This window comes from Coregonus clupeaformis, chromosome 8 (assembly GCF_020615455.1).
Source record: "Coregonus clupeaformis isolate EN_2021a chromosome 8, ASM2061545v1, whole genome shotgun sequence".
NCBI lineage: Eukaryota > Metazoa > Chordata > Actinopteri > Salmoniformes > Salmonidae > Coregonus > Coregonus clupeaformis.
In genome coordinates, this window is record NC_059199.1 from 39,927,764 (window position 1) to 39,952,600 (window position 24,837).

General features: G+C 48.2%; 1 protein-coding gene across 2 annotated transcripts in view; it reads left to right on the top strand.

Moving 5' to 3' along the window:
* The window catches only part of LOC121572027 (adhesion G protein-coupled receptor B2), a 467,080-nt gene that overhangs the window by 196,965 nt on the left and 245,278 nt on the right, over window positions 1–24,837 (top strand). For both annotated transcript variants that reach the window (XM_041883878.2, XM_041883879.2), the window contains exons 3-4: window positions 6,407–6,499; window positions 20,210–20,395. In XM_041883878.2, the coding sequence (XP_041739812.2) occupies window positions 6,407–6,499; window positions 20,210–20,395 (279 nt within the window). The remainder of the gene's footprint in view (window positions 1–6,406; window positions 6,500–20,209; window positions 20,396–24,837) is intronic.

Consider the following 24,837-nt stretch of genomic DNA (forward strand, 5'->3'; position numbering starts at 1 on the left):
TGTTAGGTCTTGAACCATCTGCCATCTCCACTGGAATCTATTGAATTGGTGTTTGGTCTTGAACCATCTGCCATCTCCACTGGAATCTATTGAATTGGTGTTAGGTCTTGAACCATCTGCCATCTCCACTGGAATCTATTGAATTGGTGTTAGGTCTTGAACCATCTGCCATCTCCACTGGAATCTATTGAATTGGTGTTAGGTCTTGAACCATCTGCCATCTCCACTGGAATCTATTGAATTGGTGTTAGGTCTTGAACCATCTGCCATCTCCACTGGAATCTATTGAATTGGTGTTAGGTCTTGAACCATCTGCTATCTCCACTGGAATCTATTGAATTGGTGTTAGGTCTTGAACCATCTGCCATCTCCACTGGAATCTATTGAATTGGTGTTAGGTCTTGAACCATCTGCCATCTCCACTGGAATCTATTGAATTGGTGTTAGGTCTTGAACCATCTGCTATCTCCACTGGAATCTATTAAATTGGTGTCAGGAATTGAAGGCAGAATGCACCTTGATTATAATAGTGAACCAACATTTTGAGTCCATATTTTGGGCTGGGTACTCTATTTCCCAGACTTTTATCTAAAGCCGCAAGATAACTATTGTTGCCTTGGATACATAATATGTTGTGTATGAGTGTGTATCTGCGGTGGATAGACCTGTGGGTGACCTCTTGTTTTCTGTCTGATGGTTTCCTATGTGTTATTGTGCTGCATTGATTGTCCCCAGATTGCTGCTGGAGGCGAGGAATGATCCACTGCAAATGGAACCTTCCAGGATGAGCTGCTCTGTTTGTCTTAGATGGAGGGAAGAGAGAGAGAAGGGAGAGAGAAGAGCGGGAGGGGTGTAATATTGGAAGATTGGGGAGGAAGAAACAAGGAGTAAAATAACAGCTGAGGAGAAACGGAGAACTGAGGCAACTTAAAGAAACACCAGGGATTGTATTCTGCCTACGCTCCATTTCCACCTGACACACACACACACATACTCCCAGTACAAATGTCTAGTAATGGGTGCAATTGTCCATGGTTTAATGTAGTACACATAGCCCTGTTATTGAGGGCCTTTCATGTGTAGATGTAGCTTTTATGTCAGTCCTATGTGCCCACTGTAAGTGCTGTTCAATAGCCCCTTCATGGGTTTCAAGCTGTACTACTCTACTCTTACATTACTCCATCTGGCAATTTGCGTGTGAGAGTGAATAAGGTCAAACATATATTTATACTTGTCCTGTTTCACACATGTACAAGTGTGTAACCTGTACAGTGTGTGGTTCAATGGAAATGGGCAGATCAACCAATTTTCCAACTAGCTGGCTCTGGGATTCGAACTAGCAACCTGTTGGTTACTGGCCCAACGCTGTAAGCACTAGGCTACCTGCATGTATGTGTGGGTCTGTGAAATACAGTTTATATTGCCAGCTTTACGAAATGTGCATGACATTGGGTTTCTCTGCACCAGCTTGATTCCATTTAGCTCAGCCTGTAAAACCTGATTCAGTTACTATTCATATCAGTGTGTGAGTGTGTGTGTGTGTGTGTGTGTGTGTGTGTGTGTGTGTGTGTGTGTGTGTGTGTGTGTGTGTGTGTGTGTGTGTGTGTGTGTGTGTGTGTGTGTGTGTGTGTGTGTGTGTGTGTGTGTGTGTGTGTGTGTGTGTGTGTGTGTGTGTGTGTGGAGGGTAGAGGGATAGCGAGAGGAATTGAGTGAAAGACAGAGAGAAAGAAAGAAAAGGTGGGGGGGTGTAGATTGAGAAAGGCTATGAGGGACAGATAGAGTAACCCTTGTGTCCAGTGGCTTATAAAAAAGTCCATTACGGCTGACAGTCTATCAGTCTCCTCTCTCCCAGATGGAGTAAATGGACAGGGTAAGACACAGTGTATCAGTCTCCTCTCTCCCAGATGGAGTAAATGGACAGGTTGAGGCAGCTATAAGCTCAGATTTGATATACTGTACGCCTGGGGAAATAGCTGTGTGAGCTCAGACACACACTCTCTCTCTCTCTCTCTCTCTCTCTCTCTCTCTCTCTCTCTCTCTCTCTCTCTATCTCTCTCTCTCTCTCTCTCTCTCGCTCTCGCAATCTCTATCTCTCTCTCTCTCTCGCTCACACTCTCTCTCTCTCTCACCCACACACACAGACACTAACATGCACACACAAACACACGTGCACTCACACATGTGCACACCCACAAGCACACTTTTCTCTGCAGGTCTAAATCCTCAACTCAGCTCAACAGGAGATATGGCTCTAGCTGGCGATCCCCCAGTTCTCACCCTGGCCTGGCTCTTTGTTAGGCTCAATACACACTTACTGGCAAGATGTTTATTTAACAGGGCTGTTACATATCCATGTGTGTGTGTGTGTGTGTGTGTGTGTGTGTGTCAATCTAGAGGTTGCCCTATTTCCTTTATGTTTTAAATAAAAGGAGCATTTTTACATGAAAAAAAAGTATACTCACACATGCAGCAGGGTTTTTTCTTTGACAGAGAGAGAGAGAGAGAGAGAGAGAGAGAGAGAGAGAGAGAGAGAGAGAGAGAGAGAACAAGAGAGACATAGAGAGAGAGAGAGAGACAAGGGGAGAGAGAGAGAGAGAGAGAGAGAGAGAGAGAGAGAGAGAGAGAGAGACCCACATTGGATTTTTACCTAATTACCTCTTACTTAATTACATCTGATCATATTTACAACCTGAACTCCTTTATTGACACCCACGTGAATTTTTTTTTTACAAAATCTTCTCTTACTTTGTCGATTTTGAAAAGCGGTGTTGGGGGAAAGACATGATTTTTTCAAATCTATGTATTCAAATACCACATTCTATATACAAGCTCCCAGTAATTGATTGTGTAAACCACCAATGTTTCTGCATCACTGTGCCTTCCTCAGGGAACTGTGAATTCTTCAGGGCACTGTGACTTCTTCAGGGCACTGTGACTTCTTCAGGGCACTGTGACTTCTTCAGGGCACTGTGACTTCTTCAGGGTACAGTGACTTCTTCAGGGCACAGTGACTTATTCAGGGCACAGTGACTTCTTCAGGGCACTGTGACTTCTTCATGGTACAGTGACTTATTCAGGGCACTGTGACTTCTTCAGGGCACTGTGACTTCTTCAGGGCACTGTGATGTCGAAACGTTGGTGGTTTACCCAATACATTACTGGGAACTTGTATTTAGAGTGTGCTACTTTCTTTATTTTTATAGCATATGTTTCCCATGCCAATAAAGCCCCATTGAATTGAATATAATTTAATTTAATTGAGAAAGAGACAGAGAGAAAGAGAGACAGAGAGAGAATGAGAGAGAAAGAGAGAGTCAGAGAGATAGAGCAATAGAGATAGAAAGAGAAGGTAAGCTCTCCACATGGGAAAATATCAGCTGATGTTGTCCATTAAGACCTATGACAGAACACTAAGGAGAGTAGTACATGTGGTAAAAGGTCAGTTCTCTGTGGTTTTGTTTGGATATTGATCGGTCCTGTCTGATTCAGCTGTATTCTGCCTCTAAATCCTCCTATCTATGGGTTATACTCTCAGAATACTGTTGGTTATGAAGGAGGAAGATATACACTAAGTATACCAAACATTAAGAACACCTTCCTAATATTGTGTTACAACCTGTCTCCTCTCCTTCATCTACACTGCTTGAAGTGTATTTAACAAGTAACATCAATAAGGGATCATAGCTTTAACCTGGATATGTTTTGCAAACTCAATATAGAATGATGAACTACAATTGAACTACAAAGAGGTAGATAAATAGTGAAAGAGGGGTATGGTGAGAGAGAGAGACAGAGAGAGAGAGAGAGAGAGAGAGAGAGAGAGACAGAGAGAGAGACAGAGAGAGAGAGAGAGAGAGAGACAGAGAGAGAGAGAGAGAGAGAGAGAGAGAGAGAGAGAGAGAGAGAGAGAGAGAGAGAGAGAGAGAGAGAGAGAGAGAGAGAGAGAGAGAGAGAGCGAGAGACAGAGAGAGACAGAGAGAGAGAGAGAGAGACAGAGACAGAGAGAGAGAGACAGAGAGAGAGAGAGAGCGAGAGAGAGAGAGAGAGAGAGAGAGAGAGAGAGAGAGAGAGAGAGAGAGAGAGAGAGAGAGAGAGAGAGAGAGAGAGATGAAGGACTAGACAGCTAGAGAGAGAGGGAGGGAAAATAGACAGTTGAATTGAAGAGAAAGGTAGTGTCTCTTTCACTCAGTGTGTGTCCTGACACTACCCCTCTGTCCTGCTCCAATGACCCTCTGAAAGGAAGATGAAAGAATAGGATGAACACACACACACCTACTGCAGCACTACCATACCTGCATATCTCTCAGCTCAATAGCACTTAATAACAAGACTACTGAATGTCAGAGTCAGACACCAGTGTAGGAGGAGGATTGATTGATTGACTGGCTGTCAATTAAAGAACAACAGGAATTCAGTAGAACTGGCTGTCAACTAAACAACAGGACTTCAGTAGGACTGGATGTCAACTATAGAACAACAGGAGTTCAGTAGGACTGGCTGTCAACTAAAGGACAACAGGAGTTCATTAGGACTGGCTGTCAACTAAAGAACAACAGGAGTTCATTAGGACTGGCTGTCAACTATAGAACAACAGGAGTTCATTAGGACTGGCTGTCAACTAAACAACAACAGGAGTTCATTAGGACTGGCTGTCAACTATAGAACAACAGGAGTTCAGTAGGACTGGCTGTCAACTAAACAACAACAGTTCAGTAGGACTGGCTGTCAACTAAAGAAGAACAGGAGTTCAGTAGAACTGGCTGTCAACTAAACAACAACAGTTCAGTAGAACTGGCTGTCAACTAAAGAACAACAGGAGTTCAGTAGGACAGGGTTGTGTCTCAGTTATTTTGACAGGGTAGTCTCTACTATTTGACAGGGTTTTGTCTCTGTTATTTTGACTGGGTTGTGTCTCTGTTATTTTGACAGTGTTGTGTCTCTACTATTTTGACATGGTTGTGTCTCTACTATTTTGACAGGGTTGTGTAAGTGAGAATCAGAAACCTTCTACAATGTTATCCATGTGTCATTTAATGTTAAAAAAGGGCCAGCACTCGCTCGATTATGATTTGCAGCATTAGAATCACTGAGAAGGCGCTAGCTGAAATGTATGCCAGTGAGTCGTCTAGAAAGACATGTTGCTATGAATGACAATTAAAACAGAGCTTCAATTATTGCAAATCATAGTCAAGTGCTGTCTTTTTATTCATATTAATATGATCTACAGCCATGACCAATAGGAGCATGCTCACCTCAGTTTTTAACGAAGTAGACCTAGACGGGTTGGCGATATCAAACAAAACAAATACAATGACTAAACATGTCTAAATTAATAATATGATTATCAGATTCTGACGTTTGTTCCTTTACATGTTATAAAAGTACCGTGTTTGATGGGACTAACAATGGGATAGGTTAGCAAGAAATGTTTGTGGCAAATAATTAGAGCTATTCCATTTGTGGGGAGAAAAATAGGGAAATATAGCTCACAGACACATCATCACACTTACGCATTCATATTTTTAAAAGCTTGTTTTAATTTATGATAATGTCACTAATCAACGTATTCCTGATTGGTGATAGTTTTGTTACCTCTTACAGTCATATGGATACTCCTACTAAAATGTAACATTTCTTGAACTATTCTGGCGCAAAGTAGGGCTAGGCCTAGACTCAGGTTTGACCTGGGTCATTCACACCTGTGTGCCTCTTTCTGGATATTTGCTATCATACCACCTTAATAAGCCATGTAAGCTTGGAGGACTGAACTGAAATAGAAAAACAGAACTGCTGTTGAATAAAAATATTGTTTTCCTCCGTTTGGGGATGTATTTACTATCACTGGTTATTCTGAAGCGTCAGCTTACTCAGGACAGACTCTCTCTGTGTGTGTGTGTGTGTGTGTGTGTGTGTGTGTCGGTGCGTGTGTGCATGAATGTGTGTGTGTGGCAATTCAGAGAGAGACTCAGTGTTTTATTGTCAGATGTTTTGTTCCTTGTCTCTAATGTGTCTAGTTTAGCCCACCTACAGGAAAGTAGCCCTTTGTTCACGTATGGGTTCTTTATTCTTAGCTTTGTTTATCTCAGGACATTTTAATTAAATAGGGTGCACACAACACCAAATAGCAGATCACAGGAAGGCAGAATAGCAACAGCAATAGTTACACTATCCATCACTATACAATGGTATGACGTTACAATATTCCATACCAGAGTTATATTTCCTGTTCTCTCTCCCTATCCTCAGACCCAGATGATGATGACCTGTTAATTATATCTCCTCTATTCTCTCTATCTATCCAGACCCCTACCCAGACCCCTAATTATACCTCCTCTGTTCTCTCGCTCTATCCAGACCCCTACCCAGACCCCTAATTATATATCCTCTGTTCTCTCGCTCTATCCAGACCTCTATCCAGACCCAGATGATGATGACCTGAAGGTGAAGACACAGAGACCTAGATCAGCAGACCAGCCAGGTGTGTTTCAGGCACAGACAGGTGAGTTGTGTTGTGTGTGTGTGTGTGTGGGTGTGTGTGTGTGTGTGTGTGTGTGTGTGTGTGTGTGTGTGTGTGTGTGTGTGTGTGTGTGTGTGTGTGTGTGTGTGTGTGACTATACTTGTGGGGACCAGAAGTCCCCACAAGAATAGTACATTATCAAAAATTTGACGAACTGGGGACATTTTATTAGGGTTAAGGTATGGGTATGGGTTAGAGTTAGGATTAGGTTTAGGGTTAGGGAAAATATAATTCTGAATGGGACTGAATTGTGTGTCCCCACAAGGTTAGTTGTACAAGACTGTGTGTGTGTGTGTGTGTGTGTGTGTGTGTGTGTGTGTGTGTGTGTGTGTGTGTGTGTGTGTGTGTGTGTGTGTGTGTGTGTGTGTGTGTGTGTGTGTGTGTGTGTGTGTGTGTGTGTGTGTGTGTGTGTGTGTGTGTGTGATAGATGGCTAGGGAGTGAGATTGGGGCTGGATGTATATATACACCACTGGATTAAAGTAAAATTATGTAATGGAAAGGAACATAGGACTAATACAGTATGACAGCCAAAATGAGAAAAAAAAATCCAGAAAATCACATTGTATGATTTTTAATGAATTTATTTGCAAATGATGGTGGAAAATAAGTATTTGGTCAATAACAACAGTTTCTCAATACTTTGTTATATACCCTTTGTTGGCAATGACACAGGTCAAACGTTTTCTGTAAGTCTTCACACACTGTTGCTGGTATTTTGGCCCATTCCTCCATGCAGATCTCCTCTAGAGCAGTGATGTTTTGGGGCTGTGGCTGGGCAACACAGACTTTCAACTCCCTCCAAAGATTTTCTATGGGGTTGAGATCTGGAGACTGGCTAGGCCACTCCAGGACCTTGAAATGCTTCTTACGAAGCCACTCCTTCGTTGCCCGGGCGGTGTGTTTGGGATCATTGTCATGCTGAAAGACCCAGCCATGTTTCATCTTCAATGCCCTTGCTGATGGAAGGAGGTTTTCACTCAAAATCTCACGATACATGGCCCCATTCATTATTTCCTTTACACGGATCAGTCGTCCTGGTCCCTTTGCAGAAAAACAGCCCCAAAGCATGATGTTTCCACCCCCATGCTTCACAGTAGGTATGGTGTTCTTTGAATGCAACTCAGCATTCTTTGTCCTCCAAACACGACGAGTTGAGTTTTTACCAAAAAGTTCTATTTTGGTTTCATCTGACCATATGACATTCTCCCAATCCTCTTCTGGATCATCCAAATGCACTCTAGCAAACTTCAGACGGGCCTGGACATGTACTGGCTTAAGCAGGGGGGACACGTCTGGCACTGCAGGATTTGAGTCCCTGGCGGCGTAGTGTGTTACTGATGGTAGGCTTTGTTACTTTGGTCCCAGCTCTCTGCAGGTCATTCACTAGGTCCCCCCGTGTGGTTCTGGGATTTTTGCTCACCGTTCTTGTGATCATTTTGACCCCACGGGGTGAGATCTTGCGTGGAGCCCCAGATCGAGGGAGATTATCAGTGGTCTTGTATGTCTTCCATTTCCTAATAATTGCTCCCACTGTTGATTTCTTCAAACCAAGCTGCTTACCTATTGTAGATTCAGTCTTCCCAGCCTGGTGCAGGTCTACAATTTTGTTTCTGGTGTCCTTTGACAGCTCTTTGGTCTTGGCCATAGTGGAGTTTGGAGTGTGACTGTTTGAGGTTGTGGACAGGTGTCTTTTATACTGATAACAAGTTCAAACAGGTGCCATTAATACAGGTAACGAGTGGAGGACAGAGGAGCCTCTTAAAGAAGAAGTTACAGGTCTGTGAGAGCCAGAAATCTTGCTTGTTTGTAGGTGACCAAATACTTATTTTCCACCATAATTTGCAAATAAATTCATAAAAAATCCTACAATGTGATTTTCTGGATTTTTCTTTCTCAATTTGTCTGTCATAGTTTACGTGTACCTATGATGAAAATTGCAGGCCTCTCTCATCTTTTTAAGTGGGAGAACTTGCACAATTGGTGGCTGACTAAATACTTTTTTCACCCACTGTATGTATAATCCTATAAAAGATGGTACATAAAATAACTTAAATAATAAAAAAAGACCTGAAAACACACACACACACACTGCCCCCTAGGCCCCCAGCCCCCAGCCCCAACCCCCAGCCCCCCAGCCCCCTAGCCCCATACCCCCTAGCCCCAACCCCCCTAGCCCCCCTAGGCCCCCAGCCCCCCAGCCCCCAGCCCCTAGCCCCCCCAGCCCCCTAGCCCCAACCCCCTAGCCCCCAGGCCCCCCAGCCCCCCAGCCCCCAGCCCCCTAGCCCCAACCCCCTAGCCCCCTAGGCCCCCAGCCCCCCAGCCCCCTAGCCCCAACCCCCCTAGCCCCCCAGCCCCCAGCCCCCCAGCCCCCTAGCCCCCATACCCCCTAGCCCCAACCCCCCTAGCCCCCTAGGCCCCCAGCCCCCCAGCCCCCCAGCCCCCTAGCCCCATACCCCCTAGCCCCAACCCCCTAGCCCCCCTAGGCCCCCACCACTGTCATAGGGAATTCCTACTGGGGGGAATCCTTGGCAACGGGTAAGTTCACCTGTCTTTAAAAAAAAAATGGACGGTGTCAGAGGAAGAGGAAGAGGAAGAGGGAGTGGGAGAGGAAGACCTGGAGGAAGGGTAGGACATGCACAAAGAAGAAGACAACCAAATCTGTGTAACGAAATTCGTGCTACAATTGTGGACCATGTAATAAACCACGGACTAACACTGAGGGAGGCTGGACTGAGAGTACAGCCTAACCTAAGCAGGTACACGGTGGCATCAATAGTTCGGACATTTCGTCAAGAGCACAGGTGAGAAACTTTATCTTCTGTCAACAGAAAATCCATAGCTTACTGCATGTACTATATCAAAAGTTTTGGTATCTATTCCTGTATCATTTTACAGTAAGCTACATGTATTTTGTTTGGCCAACATAGGATTGAACGTCGAGAACACCAAGGAGGGAGGGGCCCCATATTCACACAGGAGCAAGAGAGAGAGATCATAAACCTCGTTTTGGCCAATAATGCAATCAGACTTAGAGAAATTCAAGCACATATTGTCAATAATCACAGAATTTTCAATAATGTCCAACAGGTCTCTCTGTCAACAATAGCCCGTATCCTTAAAAAACAAAGTTCTGATGAAACAACTGTATAAAGTGCCATTTGAAAGAAATTCAGACAGGGTGAAAGGCCTGCGGTGTGAATATGTGGTGGTACGTTTTGTTCACTGACTGTAGTATTGTGTACTGCACACATAACCTTTTTACTGTAGTAAATTGATGTACACAATGTGATCTTTTGCTGTATTTCAGAGAGTTTTGCAAATGGACGCGGAGGAAGTCCCGCATGAGTTTATATACATTGATGAGGCTGGATTTAACCTGACAACAGTGAGAAGAAGGGGAAGAAACATCATCGGCCACAGGGCTATTGTCAATGTACCAGGGCAACGTGGGGGTAACATTACCCTTTGTGCTGCCATTACACAGAATGGGGTCCTCCAACGCCATGCCAACTTGGGTCCTTACAACACAGACCTCATTCTTACATTTTTAGACAGATTGCACAATATTATCACAGCAGCAAACCAAAGGGACCAGATGCAATACATTGTCGTCTGGGACAATGTAGCTTTCCATCGTTTTGCTCGGGTCCAAAACTGGTTTCATCAACACCCACAATTTACAGTTCAATACATTTTACATTTACATTTTAGTCATTTAGCAGACGCTCTTATCCAGAGCGACTTACAGGAGCAATTAGGGTTAAGTGCCTTGCTCAAGGGCACATTAACGTCATTTAGCAGACGCTCTTAGCCAGAGCGACTCACAAATTGGTGCGTTCACCCTATAGCCAGTGGGATAACCACTTTACAATTTGGGGGGGGTTAGAAGGAATACTTTATCCTATCCCAGGTATTCCTTAAAGAGGTGGGGTTTCAAATGTCTCCGGAAGGTGGTGAGTGACTCCGCTGTCCTGGCGTCGTGAGGGAGCTTGTTCCACCATTGGGGTGCCAGAGCAGCGAACAGTTTTGACTGGGCTGAGCGGGAGCTATGCTTCCGCAGAGGAAGGGAGCCAGCAGGCCAGAGGTGGATGAACGCAATGCCCTCGTTTGGGTGTAGGGACTGATCAGAGCCTGAAGGTACAGAGGTGCCGTTCCCCTCACTGCTCCATAGGCAAGCACCATGGTCTTGTAGCGGATGCGAGCTTCAACTGGAAGCCAGTGGAGTGTGCGGAGGAGGGGGTGACGTGAGAGAACTTGGGAAGGTTGAACACCAGACGGGCTGCGGCATTCTGGATGAGTTGTAGGGGTTTAATGGCACAGGCAGGGAGGCCAGCCAACAGCGAGTTGCAGTAGTCCAGACGGGAGATGACAAGTGCCTGGACCAGGACCTGCGCCGCTTCCTGTGTAAGGCAGGGTCGCACTCTCCGAATGTTGTAGAGCATGAACCTGCAGGAGCGGGTCACCGCCTTGATGTTGGCGGAGAAGCGACAGGGTGTTGTCCAGGGTCACGCCTAGGCTCTTCGCACTCTGGGAGGAGGACACAGCGGAGTTGTCAACCGTGATGGCGAGATCATGGAACGGGCAGTCCTTCCCGGGAGGAAGAGCAGCTCCGTCTTGCCAGGGTTCAGCTTGAGGTGGTGATCCGTCATCCATACTGATATGTCTGCCAGACATGCAGAGATGCGATTCGCCACCTGGTTATCAGAAGGGGGAAAGGAGAAGATTAGTTGTGTATCGTCAGCGTAGCAATGATAGGAAAGGCCATGTGAGGATATGACAGAGCCAAGTGACTTGGTGTATAGGGAGAAAAGGAGAGGGCCTAGAACCGAGCCCTGGGGGACACCAGTGGTGAGAGCACGTGGTGCGGAGACAGCTTCCCGCCACGCCACTTGGTAGGAGCGACCGGTCAGGTAGGACGCAATCCAGGAGTGAGCCGCGCCGGAGATGCCCAGCTCGGAGAGGGTGGAGAGGAGGATCTGATGGTTCACAGTATCAAAGGCAGCAGACAGGTCTAGAAGGACAAGAGCAGAGGAGAGAGAGTTAGCTTTAGCAGTGCGGAGAGTCTCCGTGACACAGAGAAGAGCAGTCTCAGTTGAATGACCAGTCCTGAAACCTGATTGGTTTGGATCAAGAAGGTCATTCTGAGAGAGATAGCAAGAGAGTTGGCTAAAGACGGCACGCTCAATAGTTTTGGAAAGAAAAGAAAGAAGGGATACTGGTCTGTAGTTGTTGACATCAGTGGGGTCGAGTGTTGGTTTTTTGAGAAGGGGAGCAACTCTCGCTCTATTGAAGACGGAAGGGACATGGCCAGCGGTCAAGGATGAGTTGATCAGCGAGGTGAGGTAGGGGGAGAAGGTCACCGGAGATGGTCTGGAGAAGGGAGGAGGGGATGGGGTCAAGCGGGCAGGTTGTTGGGCGGCCTGCAGTCACAAGTCGCAGGATTTTATCTGGAGAGAGAGGGAGAAAGAAGTCAAAGCATAGGGTAGGGCAGTGTGAGCAGGACCAGCAGTGTCATTAGACTTAACAAACGAGGATCGGATGTCGTCAACCTTCTTTTCAAAGTGGTTGACGAAGTCATCCACAGAGAGAAGAGGGGGGGGAGGATTCAGGAGGGAGGAAAATGTGGCAAAGAGCTTCCTAGGGTTAGAGGCAGATGCTTGGAATTTAGAGTGGTAGAAGGTGGCCTTAGCAGCAGAAACAGATGAAGAAAATGTAGAGAGGAGGGAGTGAAAAGATGCCAGGTCGGCAGGGAGTTTAGTTTTCTTCCATTTCCGCTCCGCTGCCCGGAGCTCTGTTCTGTGAGCTCGCAATGAGTCATCAAGCCACGGAGCTGGAGGGGAGGACCGAGCCGGCCGGGAGGATAGGGGACACAGAGAGTCAAAGGATGCAGAAAGGGAGGAGAGGAGGGTTGAGGAGGCAGAATCAGGAGATTGGAGGGAGAAGGATTGAGCAGAGGGGAAGAGATGATAGGATGGAAGAGGAGAGAGTAGTGGGAGAGAGAGAGCGAAGGTTGCGGCGGCGCATTACCATCTGTGTAGGGGCAGAGTGAGTAGTGTGGGAGGAGAGTGAGAGAGAAAAGGAAACAAAGTAGTGGTCGGAGACATGGAGGGGAGTTGCAGTGAGATTAGTAGAGGAGCAGCATCTAGTGAAGATGAGGTCAAGCGTATTGCCTGCCTTGTGAGTAGGGGGGACGGTGAGAGGGTGAGGTCAAAAGAGGAGAGGAGTGGAAAGAAGGAGGCAGAGAGAAATGAGTCAAATGTGGACATAGGGAGGTTGAAATCCCCCAAAACTGTGAGGGGTGAGCCATCCTCAGGGAAGGAACTTATCAAGGCGTCAAGCTCATTGATGAACTCTCCAAGGGAACCTGGAGGGCGATAGATGACAAGGATATTAAGCTTAAATGGGCTAGTGACTGTGACAGCATGGAATTCAAATGAGGAGATAGACAGATGGGTTAGGGGAAAAATTGAGAATGTCCACTTGGGAGAGATGAGGATTCCTGTACCACCACCCCTCTGACCAGATGCTCTCGGGGTATGCGAGAACACATGGTCAGACGAGGAGAGAACAGTAGGAGTAGCAGTGTTTTCAGTGGTGATCCATGTTTCCGTCAGCGCCAGGAAGTCGAGGGACTGGAGGTTGGCATAGGCTGGGATGAAGTCAGCTTTGTTGGCAGCAGAACGGCAGTTCCAGAGGCTGCCTGCGACCTGGAACTCCACGTGGGTGGTGCGTGCAGGGACCACCAGGTTAGAGAGGCAGCAGCCACGCGGTGTGGTGCGTTTGTGTAGCCTGTGCAGAGAGGAGAGAACAGGGATAGGCAGAGGCATAGTTGACAGGCTGTAGCAAATGGCTACAAAAATGCAGAGGAGATCGGAATGAAATGGGCTAAGCATCTGGGAGCGGAGAGAGCAGGGCCTCCCTCACCAAAAACTTCAACCTCAGAAACTAAAATTGTTTCACTGAACCACCCGAACAAAAACTCTCCCAACTTCCGCCTTTAGAAATCAGAATTGTTGTGAACCACAGCGGTTCAATGTTTAAAGGAATAGACTCAACCCACTTTATTCAGCTAGCCAACTATGACACCATAGCCAACTAGCAAGCTAGCATCCAATAACAATAACACACCGTTTAGCACCAACACTTGGTCACAACAAACCACCAATAATGTGATAACACACTAAACAGATCATTCGTGTCTGTGTCAAGTTCCTTTCATGACGCAGCAATGATTAGACGTTGGCTAGCTAGGACAAGTATATTGTAGTTAGCTACTACAGTACAGCTAGCTGGTCGTGTTGGGGAGCTAGCAATGGCCACTGTGTTGACTTTGTTTGAAGAACGGCTAGCTAGCTAGCCGTGCTACAGCCGGCACGGCCGAGGACACTGCCAAGACACAGTAACTACCCACAACAACCCACGAAGCCTAGCTATGACGCCCGTAGCTAACTTGCAAGCTAGCATCCATTAACACACAATTTAGCATCAATACTTGGTTACAACAAACTGCCAAGAGTGTGTTAGCACACTAAACAGATAATTCAAGTCCGTGTCTAGTTCCTTTCATAACGCATAACGCAGCAAAAAATTAAACGTTGGCTAGGACTACATTAACATTGGAAACAGCTCTCCAGCGTTGCTAATCGTTACCAGTAGCTACCCGCTAGCTAGCTAGCCTCGTGCTTCGATACTAACCTACAATTACCTACGGAAACCTACAATAACAACAATACTAACCTATAATAAATACAATACCTAACTACAGCTAACTACCTACCTACGATCTAATACATGGTTAAGCAAAAAATTAAACGTTGGCTAGGACTACATTAACAATTGGAACCAGCTCTCCAGCGTTGCTAATCGTTACCAGTAGCTACCCGCTAGCTAGCTAGCCTCGTGCTTCGATACTAACCTACAGTTACCTACGGAAACCTACAATAACAACAATACTAACCTATAATAAATACAATACCTAACTACAGCTAACTACCTACCTACGATCTAATACATGGTTAAGCAAAAAATTAAACGTTGGCTAGGACTACATTAACATTGGAAACAGCTCTCCAGCGTTGCTAATCGTTACCAGTAGCTACCCGCTAGCTAGCTAGCCTCGTGCTTCGATACTAACCTACAATTACCTACGGAAACCTACAATAACAACAATACTAACCTATAATAAATACAATACCTAACTACAGCTAACTACCTACCTACGATCTAATACATGGTTATTAATACCTTCCACCATACTCCCCCTTCCTAAACCCCATCGAGGAGTTCTTCTCAGCATGGCGGTGGAAGGTTTATGATCTCCGGCCCTATGTCCAGATGGCCCTCATTCAAGCTATGGTGGAAGCATGTGATCAAATTGAAGCAGCATCCATACAAGGGTGGATTCGTCACTCCAAAAGATTCTTCCCACATTGCCTTGCAAATGAAAATATAGCCTGTGATGTTGACGAGGCCCTGTGGCCAGATCCAGCTAGGCGGAGAGATGTTTAGGTTATTTTTCTTTTTTTTCGGTACTGAACTGGATATGTAATTAATGTTACAGTTCTACTGTAAGCTTACAGTACAATGGTACGTTCAGTAATACTGTATGAAAATGTTTTGTTATGAATGTTTTGTTTAAATGTTCAGTATTGACTGACTTGAGTACATGAAAATAAATACATATTTTCATTAGTCTGCACAATTGGTGTCATGTGGTGTTGGTGAATTTATTTTTACACTTATTCTGTGTAAATGCAAAAAGTGTTTTAGGTTGAACACAGGAGTGTTTAACTGATTCAAACAGAATCAGACCATATGATGGTTGGGTTTATGTTATGACAACAAAATTAGGTTTTTATAAGACATTGTATAGTTTTGACAAAAGTGTTCCATTTTGCAAATGATCTGAGGTGTTGTACTACTTTGGTGTAGTGTTGTGCTAATTGTGTTTTCAAAATTGTGCTTAAGCAATTGAAAAAAACTGTAATTTCATTTAACCGATCACTTTTTGATGACACCCCCATCCAAGGACATGCTTTTAGCAGACAAGGTAATAAAGGAGAGAAAGAGAGGTGGGGATGAGAGAGAGAGTGAGAGACAGAGGGAGGGAGAGAGAGGGAGAGAGGGAGAGAGGGAGAGAGCGAGACAGAGAGAGGGATAGAGGGAGAGAGGGAGAGAGCGAGAGAGAGAGAGAGAGAGGGAGAGAGGGAGAGAGAGAGGGAGAGGGAGGGATAGAGGGAGAGAGGGAGAGAGCGAGACAGAGAGAGGGAGAGAGGGAGAGAGCGAGAGAGGGAGAGAGAGAGTGTCACGATCGTCTAAGGAAGCGGACCAAGGCGCAGCGTGTTGAGCGAACATGATGACTTTATTAAATTAAAGCAACCACGAAACAACAAAACAAATGACGATACGTGAAGTCCTCTGTGACACTGACAGAACATGGAACAAAAACCCACAACCACAAGGTGAAAACACACAGTTTAAATATGGCTCCCAATCAGAGATAACGAGCCGACAGCTGACACTCGTTACCTCCGATTGGGAGTCATTGACCAAACCAAGAAAACACAACCAAAGACAACCAACCAAAACACAACAAAACGAACACACCCTGGCTCAACATACAAAGTCCCGGAGCCAGAGCGTGACAGTACCCCCCCCTAAAGGCGCGGACTGCGACCGCGCCTCAAAAACCCCAAACAGGGGAGGGCTGGGTGGGTGTTGCTCCTCGGAGGCGGCTCCGGCTCCGGGCTTGACCACCACCCCTCTTCAATCCCCCCGTAGCGCCCCCAGTCCGATCTGACCCAGCTGGTAGGATTTGGACTGACGACGCACACACCTGGCTTGGCGCGTGAGGCAGGAACGGACCGGACCTGGCCGACGATACGCACCCTAGACTTGATGCGTGGATTCGGAACGACCCTCACCAGGCTGACGACTCGCATCCTTGGCTTGGTGCGAGTAGCACGAACGGCCTGAACCAGGCTGACGACTCGCACCCTTGGCTTGGTGCGAGTAGCAGGGATGAGCTGAACCAGGCTGACGACTCGCACCCTTGGCTTGGTGCGAGTAGCAGGAACGGGCTGAACCAGGCTGACGACTCGCACCCTTGGCTTGGTGCGAGTAGCAGGAACGGGCTGGACCAGGCCGACGACTCGTACCCCTGGCTTGGTGCGAGTAGCAGGAACAGGCTGGACCAGGCTGACGACTCGCACCCTTGTCTTGGTGCGAGTAGCAGGAACGGGCTGGACCAGGCTGGCGACTCGCACCCCTGGTTTGGTGCGAGTGGCAGGAACAGGCCGGGCTGGGCTGGCGACGCACACCTTAGCCTTAGTACGTGGAGCAGGAACAGGCCGGGCTGGGCTGGCGACGCACCCCGTAGGCTTCGTGCGTGGAGCAGGAACAGGCCGGGCAGGGCTGTCGACGCACACCGTAGACTTGGTGCGTAGAGCAGGAACAGGCCGGGCAGGGCTGTCGACGCACACCGTAGACTTGATGTGTAGAGCAGGAACAGGCCGGGCAGGGCTGTCGACGCACACCGTAGACTTGATGCGTAGAGCAGGAACAGGCCGGGCAGGGCTGTCGACGCACACCGTAGACTTGGTGCGTAGAGCAGGAACAGGCCGGGCTGGGCTGTCGACGCACCCCGTAGGCTTCGTGCGTGGAGCAGGAACAGGCCGGGCTGGGCTGGCGACGCACCCCGTAGGCTTCGTACGTGGAGCAGGAACAGGCCGGGCTGGGCTGGCGACGCACCCCGTAGGCTTGGTGCGTGGAGCAGGAACAGGCCGGGCTGGGCTGGCGACGCACCCCGTAGGCTTCGTGCGTGGAGCAGGAACAGGCCGGGCAGGGCTGTCGACGCACACCGTAGACTTGGTGCGTAGAGCAGGAACAGGCCGGGCAGGGCTGTCGACGCACACCGTAGACTTGATGCGTAGAGCAGGAACAGGCCGGGCAGGGCTGTCGACGCACACCGTAGACTTGATGCGCAGAGCAGGAACAGGCCAGGCAGGGCTGTCGACGCACACCGTAGACTTGGTGCGTAGAGCAGGAACAGGCCGGGCTGGGCTGGCGACGCACCCCGTAGGCTTCGTGCGTGGAGCAGGAACAGGCCGGGCAGGGCTGTCGACGCACACCGTAGACTTGGTGCGTAGAGCAGGAACAGGCCGGGCAGGGCTGTCGACGCACACCGTAGACTTGGTGCGTAGAGCAGGAACAGGCCGGGCAGGGCTGTCGACGCACACCGTAGACTTGGTGCGTAGAGCAGGAACAGGCCGGGCAGGGCTGTCGACGCACACCGTAGACTTGATGCGTAGAGCAGGAACAGGCCGGGCAGGGCTGTCGACGCACACCGTAGACTTGGTGCGTAGAGCAGGAACAGGCCGGGCAGGGCTGTCGACGTACACCGTAGACTTGGTGCGTAGAGCAGGAACAGGCCGGGCAGGGCTGTCGACGCACACCGTAGACTTGATGCGTAGAGCAGGAACAGGCCGGACCGTACTGGGAACACACACCACTGGCTTTAAACGGGGATCAGGAACGGGCCGGACCGGACTGGTAACACACATCAGTCTCTCACGCCGTGCCACAACAACTTCCCTCCCTCTACTCGCCAATGGCTCCCGTAATCCGGTAGCCTTCTCTCCACGTCTCCCTGTGGCAGCCTCCTGCTGCCCAGCCGCCCAAAGCCATGTGCCCCCCAAAAAACTTTTTTGGGGTTGCCTCTCGTCCATCCGACGATGGCCCTGCTGACGCCGTTGCTCCTCTCCTGCCAGGTTCTCCCCCTTCATCGCCCTCCGGTACCGGACGGCCTCCTCCTGCGTAATATGTCCCCAGCCGAGGAGGACATCCACCAGCGTTCTCTCCTGCGGGTGTTCCTGTATACGCTGCTTGGTCCTTTTGTGGTGGGTTTTTCTGTCACGATCGTCTAAGGAAGCGGACCAAGGCGCAGCGTGTTGAGCGAACATGATGACTTTATTAAATTAAAGCAACCACGAAACAACAAAACAAATGACGATACGTGAAGTCCTCTGTGACACTGACAGAACATGGAACAAAAACCCACAACCACAAGGTGAAAACACACAGTTTAAATATGGCTCCCAATCAGAGATAACGAGCCGACAGCTGACACTCGTTACCTCCGATTGGGAGTCATTGACCAAACCAAGAAAACACAACCAAAGACAACCAACCAAAACACAACAAAACGAACACACCCTGGCTCAACATACAAAGTCCCGGAGCCAGAGCGTGACAGAGAGGGAGAGAGGAAGAGAGAGGGATAGAGGGAGAGAGGGAGAGAGCGAGAGAGATAGAGGGAGAGAGGGAGAGAGCGAGACAGGGAGAGAGGGAGAGAGGGAGAGAGGGAGAGAGCGAGACAGAGAGAGGGAGAGAGGGAGAGAGGGAGAGAGCGAGACAGAGAGAGGGAGAGAGGGAGAGAGCGAGAGAGCGAGAGAGAGAGAGAGAGGTTGGATAAAACGACAAGTCCCAAATATGAACAAGTGCCCCTGTGGTGAGGCCTGTGTAGAATTCCTTCCTACTGGTGTCCTTGTGTAACTTCCTCGGGGAAGGAAGAGAGGGAGGGAGATAGGAGTGAGAGAGCGAGAGTGAGATAAAGGTTTGGGGCGAAAGAGGGATGAGGGAGAGTGTGTTTGTGTAAGATTGGAGGGGCAACTAATCTTATAAAAGATAGACGACGGAGAAGAGAGAGGGGCCAAGGGTCACAAATACATAAATATCTTCCATCTTGCCCCTCAGTCTCTCACCCCTCCCCTCTCTCCACCTCTCTCACCTCACCCCTCCAGCCAGGTCACTCGTCGGTGAAGATTGTACCCATTTCCACTGCTGTCTCTTTCATTTAGCCTCTTACGTTTGACATGCATCCCCCCCTCGCCCCTTCCCTCCCCCCCCACACACACACAGACACTCACAGACACATACAGACACACACACACATGGCAGAAAATCTAAACACCACAGCACTGCTTGTTTACTTGTGCGTTGATCATGTCTTCCCTTTGGTGCCCATTCAGCCAGTGAGCGATGAATCTTACCTCAGTGTGCATAGCGATACACATTACCTTAAGGCTTATGACTGTTACCCTACGGATAACACATATCAACTTAATGCTCATGAATATAAATTCATTGCTCATGAATATCACTGCATGTGCCCCAAAGTGCATCAAAAGTAGTGCACTATATAGGTAATAGGGTGTCATTTGGAACACAAACATGTTTATGCTCATGAATATTATCTAAATCCTCATGAATATTAGTTAAAGGCTCATCAATATTACCTAAAGGCTAATGAATAGTGGCTTACATGCGCTGCCTTGTAAAGCTTATGAATATTACTGTAGAAGTTAATAGGGATCAGATAGACCAAATAAACCTTTGGCCTCCCTCAAGTCACATAATTGAAGTAAGATTTATAGACATGAAAGAAGTAAAGGAACTCAACAACTAAACAATGTAAATGATGTTATATGTTTGAGCTGTCTCTCTCTCTCTCTCTCTCTCTCTCTCTCTCTCTCTCTCTCTCTCTCTCTCTCTCTCTCTCTCTCTCTCTCTCTCTCTCTCTCTCTCTCTCTCTCTCTCTCTCTCTCTCTCTCTCTCTCTCTCTCTCTTTCTCTCTCTCTCTCTCTCTCGCTCTCTCTGTCTCTCTCTCTCTCCATATATCTCTCTCTCTCCAGGTGACCCTGCAGCGGAGGAGTGGTCTCAGTGGAGTGTGTGTTCGTTAACGTGTGGCCAGGGTTGGCAGGTGCGGACGCGCTCGTGTGTGTCCTCTCCCTACGGCACCCTGTGTAGCGGCGCCCTGAGGGAGACACGCATGTGTAACAATACAGCCACCTGCCCCGGTGACCCAGCACTGAGCTCAGGTAGGCATGAAATACACACACACAATATGTGCACTGACACACACACAGACACACACACACACACACACACACAGACAGACACACACACACACACACACACACACACACACACACACAGACACACACACTGCAAAGACCACCGGTACAGTACCTATCATAAACACTTCATAACCACTGTGTGATGACAGCTGGAAACTGGAAAGACTGCGACTGCATGAGATTCATCCTGCTAAAGTCCCCCCCACTGTGGAACCTGGCCTGCTAAAGTCCCCCCACTGTGGAACCTGGCCTGCTATAGTCCCCCCACTGTGGAACCTGGACTGCTAAAGTCCCCCCACTGTGTAACCTGGCCTGCTATAGTCCCCCCACTGTGGAACCTGGCCTGCTAAAGTCCCCCCACTGTGGAACCTGGCCTGCTAAAGTCCCCCCACTGTGTAACTTGGCCTGCTATAGTCCCCCCACTGTGGAACCTGGCCTGCTATAGTCCCCCCACTGTGGAACCTGGCCTGCTAAAGTCCCCCCACTGTGGAACCTGGCCTGCTAAAGTCCCCCCACTGTGGAACCTGGACTGCTAAAGTCCCCCCACTGTGTAACCTGGCCTGCTATAGTCCCCCCACTGTGGAACCTGGCCTGCTAAAGTCCCCCCACTGTGGAACCTGGCCTGCTAAAGTCCCCCCACTGTGTAACTTGGCCTGCTATAGTCCCCCCACTGTGGAACCTGGCCTGCTATAGTCCCCCCACTGTGGAACTTGGCCTGCTATAGTCCCCCCACTGTGGAACCGGGCCTGCTATAGTCCCCCACTGTGGAACCTGGCCTTGACTGGCTGTTCACTCATGTGTGTGTGTGTGTCTGTGTGTGATGTATCCCAGAGAAGGATCACTTCTTTGAGAATGAAGAAACTATGAGGTATGTATTGTAATGGTTATCATAACTGTTAAATACTGTGTATCTGAGCAACTCATCGATGCTATTGATCTACGTTCCAAAGCTGATCAACAGGTCCTGGTTTTGCTTTGAAGTGTGTGTGTGTGTCTGTGAGTATGCGTGTGCATGTGCGTGTGTGTGTGTTTACAGCATACACTCTATGTGTGAGTGCTTACTGGTTGTCTTCCTGAGAGACAAGAGGGGAAAAGCAACAACCATTTCCTTCCCTGTCGGTGCATATGCTAATCTTGTTATTATGCAAATGTAAGAATGCGATTTGTTTGGCTAAGTGGTTCATTTTCCATCCAGCGCCAATATGAATCCCCTAAAGTCCTCCTTTGATGAGAGATTGGTTTCTGTTTTGTACATTATTTAATTATTTAATTATTTATTTCATTTTTTCCAGACTCTTTTTTCTCCAGTTGTGGCTTCGGGGGGCGGGGAGAGGGGGGTTGTGTTGGATTGGGTGAATTGGGCGGGAGGGAGGGAGGGATGGCGCGTAATTAAAGTGGACGGTGACAGTGGGGGAGGTTAGGGGCGCAGTATTTTGATTGACTGTTTCCTGCATGGAGGGAAAGAGGGATGGAGGGATGGAGGGTTGGAGGGAGGAGGGATGGATGGATGGAGGGTTGGAGGGAGGAGGGATGGATGGATGGAGGAGGGATGGAGGGTTGGAGGGAGGAGGGATGGATGGATGGAGGGTTGGAGGGAGGAGGGATGGATGGATGGAGGAGGGATGGAGGGTTGGAGGGAGGAGGGATGGATGGATGGAGGAGGGATGGAGGGAGGAGGGATGGATGGATGGAGGAGGGATGGAGGGGTTGGAGGGAGGAGGGATGGATGGATGGAGGAGGGATGGAGGGAGGAGGGATGGATGGATGGAGGAGGGATGGAGGGTTGGAGGGAGGAGGGATGGATGGATGGAGGAGGGATGGAGGGAGGAGGGATGGATGGATGGAGGAGGGATGGAGGGTTGGAGGGAGGAGGGATGGATGGATGGAGGAGGGATGGAGGGTTGGAGGGAGGAGGGATGGATGGATGGAGGAGGGATGGAGGGTTGGAGGGAGGAGGGATGGATGGATGGAGGAGGGATGGAGGGTTGGAGGGAGGAGGGATGGATGGATGGAGGAGGGATGGAGGGTTGGAGGGATGGATAGAGGAGGGATGGAGGGTTGGAGGGAGGAGGGATGGATGGATGGAGGAGGGATGGAGGGATGGAGGGATGGATAGAGGAGGGATGGAGGGATGGAGGGATGGATAGAGGAGGGATGGAGGGATGGAGGGATGGATAGAGGAGGGATGGAGGGTTGGAGGGAGGAGGGATGGATGGATGGAGGAGGGATGGAGGGTTGGAGGGATGGATAGAGGAGGGATGGAGGGTTGGAGGGAGGGAGGGAGGGAGGGAGGGAGGTCTCCATGCTTCATATGGTTTATTAATCTCTTTACCTCTCTAATCACACAGTGTGGATGTATACACATCAACCAGGACCAATAAACACACACCAACCTATTATCACTCAAAGTAGCCTAAGGCTGTGAGCACGGAGTATGCGTTCATGATTTGGAGAGCAGTTCACTCTGTGTTCTGGTCTACATCTTAGCCAAGTTTTTGTGTGCGCAGGTGGGTGTGTGTGTGTGTGTGATTTGGGGATATTACTGAGAAGTGGAACTAGATATTTTTTCTCCCTTTTTGTCGTCTAAATAAAGGTGACACTTTTTAACACTTGACAAAAAAGAAACTAGGAAATAATTGCTCTGGCAAAATATCGGGTTTGAAATTGCACCAAAGTAACAGTTTTAGATTAGCAGAGAGAGAGGTCTTTAGTCTCTCCACTCCCGACTCTCCTTACACAAACACACACGGACACGTATGTGTGCAAGCACTTAGACGCCCATAAGTCACACACAGACAGACACGTGCAAGTTTGTGAGCACGTGCACACACATTGACACACATGATCCAAAGACACACACACACACACACACCATTATTCCTTACTCATCAGTGCTACATGATCTCTCCATATGTGATGAGTAAGGAGGTGAATTATTAATATGTGTAGGTAAATGTAATTAACTACAAACATTTGTTCATACATATTAATAGCAACATGCATGCCTGCAGTCAAACGGTCACATTAGATCACAAATGGACACAAACACATACACCCACACACACACACCCACACACACACACCCACCCACACACACACACACACACACACACACACACACACACACACACACACACACACACACACACACACACACACACACACACACACACACACACACACACACACACTCACACACTCACACACACACACACATACACACATACACACACACGCATACACACACACAGTGTAGTAGTTGTCACAAGAGTAGAGAGGAGTAGACAGGAGGCAGTCGCAGGTTTAGAACTACTGAATTCATTAAAGCACCATAGCTTAAAGCTTGACGAAACCACATTGCAAAATATAAAGTACTCAGGAAATAGTAGGAGAGATTCCTCACAGGAAAACAAACAACGACGAGACAGCCTATAGGGAGGAGGTCAGAGACCTGGCCGTGTGCTGCCAGGACAACAACCTGTCCCTCAACGTGATCAAGACAAAGGAGATGATTGTTGACTACAGGAAAAAGAAGAGGACCGAGCACACCCCATTCTCATTGACGGGGCTGTAGTGGAGCAGGTTGAGAGCTTAAAGTTCCTTGGTGTCCACATCACCAACAAACTAACATGGTTCAAGGACACTAAGACAGTTGTGAAGAGGGCACGACAAAACCTAGGGTTATGAGACTGAAAATATTTGGCATGGGTCCTCAGATCCTCAAAAGGTTCTACACCTACACCATCGAGAGCATCCTGACTGGTTGCATTACTGCCTGGTATGGCAACTGCTCGGCCTCCGACCGCAAGGAACTACAGAGGGTAGTGTGTACGGCCCAGTACATCACTGGGGCCAAGCTTCCTGCCATCCAGGACCTCTATACCAGGCAGTGTCAGAGGAAGGCCCTAAAAATTGTCAAAGACTCCTGCCACCCTAGCCATAGACTGTTCTCTCTGGTAGCGCATGGCAAGCGGTACCGGAGCGCCAAGTCTAGGTCCAAGAGGCTTCTAAACAGCTTCTACCCCCAAGCCATAAGACTCCTGAACATCTAATCAAATGGTTCCCCAGACTATTTGCATTGCCCCCCCCTTTTACGCTGCTGCTACTCTCTGTTTATTATATATACATAGTCACTTTAATAACTCTACCTACATGTACATATTACCTCAATTACCTCGACTAACCGTTGCCTCCACACATGGTACCTGTACCCCGTGTATATAGCCTTGCTATTGTTATTTTTACTGCTGCTCTTTAATTATTTGTTACTTTTATTTCGTATTATTTTGATAGCATGTTTGTGTGCAAATTTTTTTTGTTATACATTCTTAATACTGCATTGTTAGTTAAGGGCTTGTTAGTAAGTATTTCACTGTAAGGTCTACACCTGTTGTATTCGGCAC